At 38.1% G+C, this 12,450-nt stretch overlaps 1 protein-coding gene across 1 annotated transcript in view; it reads left to right on the top strand.

The window, feature by feature from the left end:
- The first annotated feature begins 910 nt into the window (after window positions 1-910).
- Window positions 911-12,450, top strand: part of clcn4 (chloride channel, voltage-sensitive 4) — a 33,037-nt gene continuing 21,497 nt past the window's right edge. The window contains 4 exon segments of the mRNA NM_001126598.1: window positions 911-951; window positions 2,883-3,034; window positions 4,699-4,798; window positions 10,963-11,150. Of these exon segments, the coding sequence (NP_001120070.1) occupies window positions 2,891-3,034; window positions 4,699-4,798; window positions 10,963-11,150 (432 nt within the window). The 5' untranslated portion in view covers window positions 911-951; window positions 2,883-2,890.

Here is a 12,450-nt window from a genome sequence, read left to right as displayed (position 1 = left end):
TAAGGCAAAAAGCTAGGCAAGGCCAGTATTTTCTAGAAAAGATGATAAATACAACACCCTCATTATTATCATTTATTTATATAGGGCCAGCAAGTTACCCTCACTTTACAGTCATTTTATAATGTAACAAAGGTTATGGAATAATAAACCTGGATTACAAGGAATACAATTCCATTAAAAGTGACGTTCTAAGTGTTAGGAGACACAAAAGGAAGTACCCCCTGCCCCACAGTGCTTAGGGTTGTCAGACATGTATGGTCCTGTGGCATCTTGGAACTACCAATCCCAGCATGCATTAGAAGTCTCCAGATACTAGCAAATTTTAGAAATACAGGAGGACCTGAAATATTGCAATATATCATATTACATTAATGTATGTAATAGAATTCAAGATTTAACCGATAAATATTATTATTATTATTATTATTATAACAATAAAAATATAAAAAAATCTGACAAATGGTGTTTTTTTTGGTCTGAGAATTTAAAATGTAGTGATATTTCTCTTTATCTTTTAAATGATTTTTTTAATGAAGTTTGCTCAAATATCAAATGTAGCTTAGCAAATATTGCTGCAGTTTAGAACACATCTGAATTTTCTGTACTTAAATCCCTTAATCCTCTAATCTGCTTTTGCAGTGTAAAAATATCAGATCTTCAGTGCTATTATATAGGGCTCCAGCTCTGTGTTTGTAAAGATCAAAAAAAAAAAAAAAAAAAACCCAACAGCAGCAGCAGCAGCAATTGCCAGCACTGAGAGTCTCCGGGAGGAAATGGTCATTGTTCCTTTAAATCAGCCCTTGGTGTATGGAGGCAGGTTGCTGTACAGGGAGACCACATGACTGTGACTGCATCCTCCCTACAATGACATCACATATCCCATATCATTAGCTCCTAAGAGAGGATGCTGTGCAAGCCTATGGATGTTGGAAAGCTGATGTTACAGTGCAGGTAGGTGACTCTTTTCTATTTAGTATATGACAGCAGTAAAGCTGTGGGACACATGAGCTGACTCGAACAACACTGAATACATTAAGGCAGCGACAATGCAGGTCTTTCCAGCTGAAATGGCTGCAGATATATTGGCATAAGGAGCCCTGCAGCAGAAGGCCTATTGTCCAGCTCTGTATCAAAAGGCCTTTTGTTTATGGCAAAGTGTATACATAATTAATGAAGGGGATCACTAGAATTTAGAAAACATTCCGGGCACAGACTGTGAACACTGAAATCAAGTAGATCTTTTTAAAAGCCAGGATTAAAGAAAATGTCCCAGCACAATGATAAGCAATTGGTCTCCCTGTGTATGTGACAGAGAGACAGCTAATGAAAATACGGGCAGTGCAGTGGGGCTGAGATTACACTGAACATCTATAAAGTGCTTGCCAGAAGGGGCATGTACTGGTTCTTTACTGAAATAGATTACCTGTTAATGCCATGTATTCTATGCCCCTTCATATGATTCTGTTCAATGGTTATTCATTATCACAAGTGCTGTGATTGTCTTAACACCTATGCCATAAGAAAACAGCTTATTTCTAACAGCATCAACTATATAAACTCCCTGCCCTATACTCAGAATGGTGTGGCAGCAAGCAGTTATATTAAAATGCACTTTTGGCAATGTCATTGCTAGAGATGCTGTGCACTACAAATGCAAGCATCCGAAAACTGCATGAGAATTATGGGAGTTGTAGTTCTCAGCAGCTGCCAACACCCTGGCCATCTGGAGGTGGGTTAACATGTTAAAGAGCATTTGTCAGAAGCCCCAGACTGAGCACTAACTCATCCTGTCATTGGCTACTGATGGACTGATAAAGCCCACACTAAGCTTACATGGGTAGTTCATTTTACCATCTGATTGGCCACAAGGTTTTTTTTTACATGTGAAATTCACTTACAGTCAGTAAATTATATAGTGGTCCATCCAGTGTACAGGAGGAGTACTTTAGCTAAAAGGAGTAGTCTTGACCATTCTGCAGTATTAAAATAAGTGAATGGCTATACAATTCCTTATCTGGAAGCCCATTATCCAGAAAGCACCAAATTATGGAGTAGCTATCGCATGTTTTTTTGCGTTAAAATAGACATTAAAAAACGCGCAGTTCGCTAAAATATTATCGCATGCGCTAAGTCGCATATTGCATGCGTTAAATAGCACGCAACCGAATGGGTTAATTTTACCATTAATTCTCACGCAGAAATAATACTAACGCATGATTCACAAACACTTAGACGCGCTAAATATCGCATTAGTCTATGCGAAAATTAACCCCTACTTGGGGCAGGCGGTAATTATAGAAAAGTACAGTTCATGAGCTTTTGGCAACACAATATGGACTTTGTAGTGTGATTTATTCAAGTATGTGTTGGCCCTAGAGTGATGCAGCCTCCAGTTTGCAGGGAAATGGTCATTTTCATAAAAGTAGTTTTACGAAAGTAATGCCGTATATGGCTAACATGGCGTGCATTTTTTCCGCACACGGCAACTATTTGTGCGTGATGCGTTGATTAGCGCACGTTCCGTCAAATACTGCACAAAAATAGTCTTTGCGACTTAAAAAACGCAAGCAGCATTGCGTCTAAATTAACGCAAGTATGCTTTTAGACGCGAAAAATTAGACGCAATAAAATTTTTAATGTGTGCTATAAATAGCACACGTTTTAACGCACTTTAGTGAATCAACCCTAAATTTTTTAAATGATTTCCTTTTTCTTTTTTAATAATAAAGAAAAAACTTGTAATTGATTAGCTTCAGTTGCTTGGGTTGTTCTTTAAAGTGACCAAGTGTAGAAGGATTCATCATATATTAGAGAACTGTGATATTAGTAAAGTATGGTGTTCCTGTAAACATTACAAATGTTGCAAATTTGTTTCATTATAGGTATTAACATGGTTAACACCGGTGACATTAATGGTTCTAGCAACCTTATGGATTTCCTTGATGAGCCGATTCCAGATGTCGGGACATATGAAGATTTCCATACCATTGACTGGCTAAGAGAGAAGTCACGTGATACAGACAGACACAGAAAAGTACGTGTTTCCAGTCAAAGTGAATGAATGTCCTGATGATCAGGAAATATTACCTATTGGCTATTACCTATTCATTGTTGCTTTTGGTTATAAGACCTACATAAAGGTACACACACAAATTTCAAATTGCAGGAGGCAGTTAGGGTGAAGACACACAGAGCTACTTAGTAGCAGCTACTTGTCACAACTACTAAACGCCAGAAAATCCCCTGCCATAGACAATACTGAGAATTGCTTCTGCTAAAACACGTGTAGAGACAATTATCAGTAATTGATCAGCATTATCTACTCTAGTAGCCACGATAAGTAGGTACTAGTAGCTCCATGTGTCTTCACCCTTAACCTACCAGCAGCGAAGAGCTAAATTTTTCACCAGGTTTTGCTGCAAAAAAACACCCATAGATTCCATTGTATTGTAAGCTGAAAAAAAAAAGAAACTGTGGTTTGGAAAAGTCTCTGTGAAAAAAACAGCCATTGGTATCAATGCGTTACACAAACTTTCACTATTTTCAATTTTTTGGGGACGCAAAACAGGATACATTTGCTCATCAGTACCTACCAGTATATTATGGAATGTGTGCCAGAAAACCGATGCAGACACAAAACAAACATTATGCTCAGGACACTGGCAAGCCAATATTACTAACCATTGTGTCTAATAACATTTTTGATCCTATAAATACTGTTGTGTGATAGTGATAAAGCTATGTAGCATGAGTTGGACCTCATAATAAAGGGGGATAAGACCCCTCCAGAGGTGTTTATTACTATATTACTACATTTTGGGAAACACATAAAAGGAAAGTGACTATGTCTCTCGTTTGAGAATTCTAGGAGAGACATTTACATATTTTTTGTATGCCCATATGTATTTGCAGATATGCATTTATCATCAAATGGGACATTTGTCTGTCTTATCATTGAAACATATCCTTATTGGCAAAGATCAAATGCGAATTTACTAGAGGTCAAAATGAATTCATTTATTAAATTATTTGTCTTTACCCTCCTTGCGTTTCTGTTTCTGAACATTATCCCTTAAGAAGTTTTTCGTAGTTAACAGTTCCATCAGCTGAGTGAAAGCAATACTGCCTGAAAGCTTATCAGCAAACACTTTACATGACTTTACATGATTATGTTTTGGAATGTAAGACAGTACCAATACATTAGCTGCCCATTTGTAGTATAACATTTGTGACATGTAACTGTAGACATTAGCATTAAAATACTAAGCCAAAATTTCAAGACATTCCACACAAAGAGACAGGATGAAACAAGCAGTATGTTATGATAAACCTCTTAAGGGAAGCAAGCTATACGCTGTCTATTTCCCTACATAGGCAGGCCTTTATGAATAGTTCTATGGAATAACATGGGGGTAATTGGAGAGCTTCTCCTCACAGGAGGGACATCTTACCTCTTACTACAACTCCCATTGGGTCTTACTTGGAAAAGAACTCCATGCTATTAAAAATGTGTATTTCACATGAGACTTCCTTTATTATACAAGCCTGGTTTCAAATTCACATATTTGCTACATTTACCTAAAATAAAAGGAGTGAGAAAACTTTATATCAATCTAAATCTTAATTTTATGTTTTCAATAAATTACATTTCTTGTCATTTGACATTGATTTAATCAGTAAATCTGTTTTCCCCAACAGATCACTAGCAAGAGCAAGGAATCAATCTGGGAATTTATCAAAGGCCTTCTTGATGCATGGTCAGGATGGGTTGTTATGCTCCTTATTGGACTTCTGGCTGGTAAGAATAATATTCCTCAAAATATTATAACATATCTTAACATATTAAAACAAATACATCACATATACATAACATATAGAAAGAAAGGAAAAGTTTTGCTCACCACTAAATTCGAAACCATTAGGTGGGGGTGCAATGAGGCTGTGACCACAAAATTCATATAGACAGAAACAAGAGGTCCTGCACTCACCCATTATCAATATATATAGGACTTTAAGGCATTCTGTCCATAAATGCTGCTTAGTAATGCCCTTCTCTTGTATGTCCATATATTGCAATATACTCAAGCTGGCAAACAAAATCACCCCTGATCTGGCCAGGCCAACACTCACTTTTATCTGATTTATTAAGAATTCTACTGCTTAATTATACATTTGATACAGGAACTACAGGAGTTTTACCTGCAACTTTCTTGCTTTCAAGGTTAAAACTACCAAATAGTTGCCCTTTTATTGCCCACCATTGGGATCACTTGACTGTAGCTGGGAAGGGTGGGAGTAACAATATGTAGCTGGCCACTGCTCCTGTATACACTAAAAGAAGAAGGGAAAGTTGTGTTCACCACTAAAGTTTAAACAGTTAGGTGCAATGAGGCTGTGACAAATATCACATAGACAAAATCAAGAGGTCCTCTGCACTTAACCCATGATCAATCTGCCTAAATATATTTAAATTAGGCATTAACAGAATCTGCCATTACCACATCTCTAGGAAGGGCATTCCCCAGCCTCACTGCCCTCACCGTGAAAAACCACCTACGCTGCTTCAAATGGAAGCTCCGTTCCTCTAATGTAAAAGGGGTGGCCTCTGGTTCACTGATCCCTTTTATGGGAAAAAAGCATCCCCTATCTGCAAGCGCCTTCTTTCTACAGAAAACAACCCCAAGCTTGACAGTCTAACCTCATAGTTTAACCCTCCCATACCAGTTTAGTTGCACATCTCTGTACTGTCCAGCTCGTTAATATCCTTCTTAAGGACTGGGGCCCAAAACTGCACTGCATACTCAAGGTGAGGCCTTACCAGGGACCCATAAAGAGGTAAAATTATGTTTTCATCCCTTGAGTCAAAGCCCTTTTTTATACAAGACAGCACTTTATTTGCTTTAGTAGCCACTGAATGACACTGCCTGGAATTAGACAACTTGTTATATACAAAACCCCTCCAGACCCTTTTCAATTTATGATACCCCCAACACACTACTATTTAGTGTATAACTTGTGTTTATATTATCTCTACCAAAGTGCATAAATTTGTACTTCAACATTGAACTTCATTTTCCATTTTGCTGCCCGGTTGTCCAATTTTTCCAGTTTTTCCAATTTTTCGCTCTGTCTAAAAATGAGAAAATATTTATTAATCATGTGGAAAGCCCAGCATTTGGTCACTGCAACACAACCTTTCTCAAGGACCTAGGCTTCCACAAACAAAAAATCAGAAAGGCGCAGGGTCAATTCAGAACCACAGTAGTTAGGGACTACATCTTGAAAATATTCACACTATTCGGAAACAGGTCAAGTGTGGAGACTTGGAATCTTTAAAAACTGATGTATACCATATTAATATGAAAGATTTTCCTTCTCTGTTTCTACCTTGACCAGCTTGTAAAGTACTATGGATCAAACATTGCATACCCAGAATTTTTAACAGTGCTTGAGCAGGATTCAGATCAAATCCCTCTATAATGTACGTTAGATGGTGTGATGCCTTTGTTGGTTACAACCCTTTATTCCTCACTTTGGTTCCATAAGTTATTCCGAAGTTCCGGAAGGGTTGAATATAGCTGAATTCCAGAGCTCTGATCAAAGAAATCTAACTAAAGTTTAGCCAAAAGACAGTTATTGTAATACTTTTCACTATTTTTTGCAGAAGATGCTGCTGGAAATTTGTTATAACATTCTGGAAAGAAACCCTGTCTCCTTTTTCATGTTTAAAATTTACAGGGCCATACAATATACAATATAATATTGTATATCATATAATGGGCCCGATTCACTAAAGTCTGAAATAAGGAGTGCTATTTATAGCATGCGTTAAAAATCTTATCACTTCTTATTTTTCGCTCGATTCACTAAAAGGACACTTGTCATAATTAAGAAGCGATGTTCTTGGCGTTATTTATCTTACAATGACATATTTTAATGAAAAAAACTATGCGATAAGCGTTATAGGGGCCGATTCACTAAAGGTCAATAACGCTTATCGCATAGTTTTTTTCATTAAAAAGCATGCGATAATTAAGTACCGATTCATCAAAGTCATTTCGCATGTGTTAATCCGCATATCGCATGCACAAAAAAACGCATTGCGTTAATTAGCGAATAGAAATAGTACTAACACATGATTCACAAACACATATGAAGCGTTAAACATGCAAAATATCGTGTTAATCTGTGTGAATATTAACCCTACTTGGGGCAGGCGGTACTTAAAGAAAATTGCGGTTCGTGAGCTTTTGGCAACACAACATGGAGTTTGCAGTCGTATTTTTCAAGTATATGTTGGCCCTAGAGTGATGCATCCTCCAGTTTTCAGGGAAATGGTGGTTTTCAGAAAGTAATGGTTACGTGCGTAATATATTGCTTGAAAATATGTCATCGTAAGATAAATAACGCCAAGAACATCACTTCTTAATTATGACAAGTGTCCTTTTAGTGAATCGAGTGAAAAATAAGAAGTGATAAGATTTTTAACGCATGCTATAAATAGCACTCCTTATTTCGGACTTTAGTGAATCGGGCCCAATATGTCAGTCTGCTGGCTTTTGTTACATTGTTTCAAATGCCACCAGAGCAGAGTATAGAAAAGGACAGGCAAACACTGCTTTTAATAACAATTATATATACTAATAAGTCAAAAACCATTCCAAATTTGTAATGAATTTATATTGCAAAGTTGCTTAGAATTTTGTTTTCTTTTATTAGGCAAAAAATATATTCTGGGTTGACTTGTCCTTTAAGTTAGGGGGCATGTGAGGGGGATACTATATGCCCCCCTCCTTCACCAATACAGTGCTGACTAATGTAGTTAGCTCTGTATTCCAGAGACAAGTGGCAGGTATCTGTGCTCAGAAATTAAGTACAGAGGCCGGTGGCAATTTACACAATGCAGAATGCAGTGTTCTAAGTGCAAAAAATGGGCACTTTTTGCAACCTTTTTTTTTTGCACATTGCAAACTGCCTTAGTTGTTGTTAATGTTGGGTTACCTACCCAACATCTATATTCTGCACAAAGTCCCCTGAAGCTCTCAAAGGAACTTGTCACTTTAACAGAATAGAAGGATGTCGCATACAGCGAGTAGTGCGATCAGGACTAAGACCAAGGCTGGGGTGCATGAGCAGAACATCCAGTATAAGTCTCTCAGCATCAAGATCTGCAGTTTCACCACTAGGTGGCGCATGCGCACAAGGAACCTGATGTCTGGAGAATGATGTGAACAGAATCAAGATGGCAGCTGCAATCTCAGAGCAAGGAGGATTTTCTTGGGCTCTTTTGAAAAGTAAAGAGATTTCAGGGGACATAAGGCAACAATTAGTGAGGCAGATGTGGACTACTATTTGACAAAGTGCAGGTTCGGGGGCTTTTTTATCTTAAAAATTTTAATAAATTAATTTCCATGAATGTCTGACATTTACTTAAAAGTCTAAATTCAATAAGTCAGTGAGGAAAAAACTTGCAAAAAAGTTGAGAAACTGCAATTGTTGCATCAAAACCTTTACTTTTTCAAATTGCTGCACAAAAAAAACAGTAAAAAATATCCAGGGAAGGGACATCTGCTATTAACTGCTACATGATCTTGGCAAGTTTTAGCTGGCAAATTGTCAGATTCAGATTTTTAGCCATTGTGTTGCATATTGCAACTTTTAGCTTTTTCTGTGACTTTTAAAAAAATGGCACTCATGTCAAAACACAATTAAATATGCCTGGGTGCAGTGTAGAATACATCATATGGGCTTGAAAAACATACCGGACTCACAGGAATTTTATTCACACGTGAAACTGTAAAATTCTTTTTTTGCATCCTAAGTCCTGTGAGTGTGGTATATTTTTCAAGCCTATATATAGTGAGCAAAGAGTAAAGGGGGTTAGGTGACAAGTTGGGGAATGGTTAGGTTATTGGCTTAATTGGTTAATGACAAGGTAAGTCTTCAGGGATCATTTGTAAACCTGGAGGCTCTGAGAGTGTTTATTGGGATGGGACAGAAAGCACCAAAGTGTGGGTGCAGCACAAGTCCTGGATGCAGGAGTGAGAAGATGTAATGAGTGAGAAGGAGAGAAGGAGGTCATGTGCAGACCAGAGGTTACATATGGGGGTGTGCTTGGTAATGAGAGAGGTATTTCTGGTTATGAGCATTAAGGTTCTTTAAAAACTGACACTCTAAAAATCGCATCAGAAAAGCCAGAACACCAATTCACATTCCTCTGTTAAACAGCCCAGACCTTGCTCTATATACCAGGGCACCACTGTGTAAAAAACACATAAGCAAGCACAATAAATATATATTGAATTACTCCAGAAATGGCTTCTGGCATGTAAGTAGGATTATTTGTTTAAAAACTTCAAAGAAGAGGTTTTCATTAAGACTATAGTTTCATGGCCACTTAAGACAGACTTACATAATTTGCACTGCAGAGCGGCATGAACTGAGAAAATGTGTGCTTTTTGCTGCTATTAGCACTGCCGCTTATCAGCTGTGACTGGAGCATGTCCTGCTGAGCCGCTGTTCCTGTATATTCTAGTCATCATTAAAAGAAGCAAGTCACAGATAGTCAGATAGGTGCAGTAAACAACCGCTGTAGCAAAGAATACATTAGAGAGTACAAAAGAAGCAATGGGAGCAAAATAACAATTTGCAAATATTTTTTTGGCTATTTTGCATAAACAAATGCAAAATAGCCAAACTTGTGGCATAATGTAACATAATGAAAAATGTGTTTATTAGAAAGAAGTAGTGTGATGTTGTATATTAAGCTTTGGGAAGAAAAAACCATTTGGAGAGTCGCCTGTTGCCAAGTGTGTGTGCAATCTCGCTGGCACGGCTTTGTGTTTCCAGCAGTTCTTCTCTAACAAACCATATTACATTGCAAGATATGATTTTTCTGCATTCATTTTTATTCCACTGTAACAGCAGCCAATCAGCTAATTGATTTGATTAGTAGAAGTAAATGCCTGACTGCAACCCATAAGTGAGGAACAAACATAATACTGGTACTGAAAATCACCGCTAGATGTCACTGTTTTATTAGCTCTGAAATGGAATTCACAGGCTGCTTACATGTATGTTTCTAAAAAGAATCCAAAAAACCTTCATTAAGTGTTACAGGTGTCAGGGCAGCCAACAAGGGCTAAAGGGGTGATAAATGTATGCCAGTAATTTGAGATTTTACTAGTGCTAATTTATAAATGAAAGTGCAAAGTGCTAGTTTGGATGCAGAATTAGAAAGGTACTTGCATTAGGGAGGTATATGAATATCCAAATTAGCTTATGAAGGGTTAAAAAAAAATACTGACTTCCATGTTTGTGTGATCAAAAAACATCTAAATTTAAGGGTTCAGAATCAGTTTAACCAGGCACTTGATATCAGCTGAATCCTGTTGAAAAAGGCTCAGATGTGGCTTAGGATCCAGGGTTAGGTGTATCCCTAGCATCAATATATACTCCTGTGCAATATGTCCCTTCAGCCTGCTCTGTGCAAACAGGGACCCTGGAACCTGTCAGTAATTTCAGTCTGTCTGTGGCAGGTTGTGTCAGTGTGCCAAGTGTTTTGGATTATAATGAAAGTGACAGCAGGCTTAATAAGGCACAAAGAACAACACATCTCTTGCTTGAAGTGTACCCTAGCATTGCTAGTGATGATAGTCAAAAGCCAATCAGTCAATTTTTGACACAGATAAAGCCCAATAAGGCCATGTTTTGTTAATATAGCAGTGCTCTGGCACTCTAAACAGGAGTAGGGTTGTGCACTTTGCAACCTCAACACTATCCAGGCACAGTGCTTGGCTGAGCATAAAAGGCACTTACTATATCAATGACTGTTTCTACACAGAATTAAAACCACATTGCGCCACTTCTTAGAATAATAATTAAACTTCTCAAGTAAAAGTCATTTGTGAAATTCCAAGCAGGTCTTGATTTTATTACATTTGGCTGTTGTTGTGCTTTCAGGTACATTAGCTGGAGTTATAGACTTAGCTGTGGACTGGATGACTGATCTCAAAGAAGGCATTTGTCTTAATGCTTTCTGGTACAGCCATGAGCAGTGCTGCTGGACATCAGATGAGACGACGTTTGAGGACAGAGACAAGTGCCCTCAGTGGCAGAAATGGTCCGAGCTGATGATCGATCAATCTGAGGTATGGGGAAAGCATTTATTGACATGAAGAATTCGGTTACATAAGGCTGCCTGTAATTAAAAGCTTCTCTTTGTTTGCTTAATAAATGGAAATAGTCAACTATTCCAAATGCTTAAAGGATTCTAGTAGTGAGAATGCTAAGAAGGCTAAGGTCTTTGCTCTTCATTTTCACTGCATACTCCACCTAGTGGCAGAATGCAAAATCTATTAAAAAATGTTGCCTGATGAGTTCACAACTAATTTGTTGGTGTAGGAACAGTTCTGAGAACATTCTGTAGAATCCTTGTTCCCTGTACCTTCAACCTGTCTGGAAATGAATGATCCTAAGGATGGAAGTTGCCATGCTTGCCGCCAGTCCAGCCACTGCAATACCACAAATGAATCCTGATGCTCAACCTGTTTTCCATCCAATGGAGATCAAGTGATTTGCGGCTCGGATCAAATCTGTTTGCAGTGGGGGAGGCAGCTGTAATGTTGGCTCTTTTTTACCTCCACATCAGTGATTGTCATGCAAGTTGTGATATTGGGATTGGGGGTTGTGCAACAATTATTAACACAGATTTGGCAGCATCTGTCTGCAGAAACAATGTGTTAGGTCATTTTAACTCCAAGATCCAAATACACACTTAGAGGTACATTTTTACTAAGCTATACACAGGAACTGTGTGACCTTTCCTTTAGAGCCCCACTCATAGAAGTATAAGGCATCTAGGCCAATGTCAAAGGGGTGTAACAAAGAATTCAAATTGAAACCGAGGTTTCACAGACTGCCTACATTCCATAGCCATCGGTGGAAAAGCTTGTAGGCTCCTGTGTGCTGTATAGTGTACTCTGTACTCTGTGTAGGATGTGTGTGTGTAATGATACCATGCCCATATTCCTGAGTGTTGTGCTTAGTGCAGTTGGCCATGTTAGACAGGATACATGGTAAAGTGCATGATAACCGCTGAATAAGCTTTAATGTGATGCATTCCCCCAGGCAGGATTTTGCTCTGTTTTCTTGTATTTTGTTTGTATCACTTAAGATGACAGTTTTGTAACAACACAGAATTGATCACTGATGGCTAAATAAACTCTACACTACATTCATCCCAGCCCTTTAATCTGTTGTTCAGCAACATTGCATGCTGGAAATGTATTGCTAAATGGCCTAAGGAAAATAATATACAACCCTGTTGTGTTTAGAGATGTGTTTTCACCGATTGCCGTTTGCCTCAGCCAACTTCTATAGCATCGTCTGCTTGATTACACAATAGGCAGGGGCATGCAATGTTCATGCCTCAAGTATGTGCTCTTTTTA

This window comes from Xenopus tropicalis, chromosome 2 (genome assembly GCF_000004195.4).
Source record: "Xenopus tropicalis strain Nigerian chromosome 2, UCB_Xtro_10.0, whole genome shotgun sequence".
NCBI lineage: Eukaryota > Metazoa > Chordata > Amphibia > Anura > Pipidae > Xenopus > Xenopus tropicalis.
Note: the sequence above shows the minus strand (reverse complement) of the source record. Positions and strands in the feature narration are given on the sequence as shown.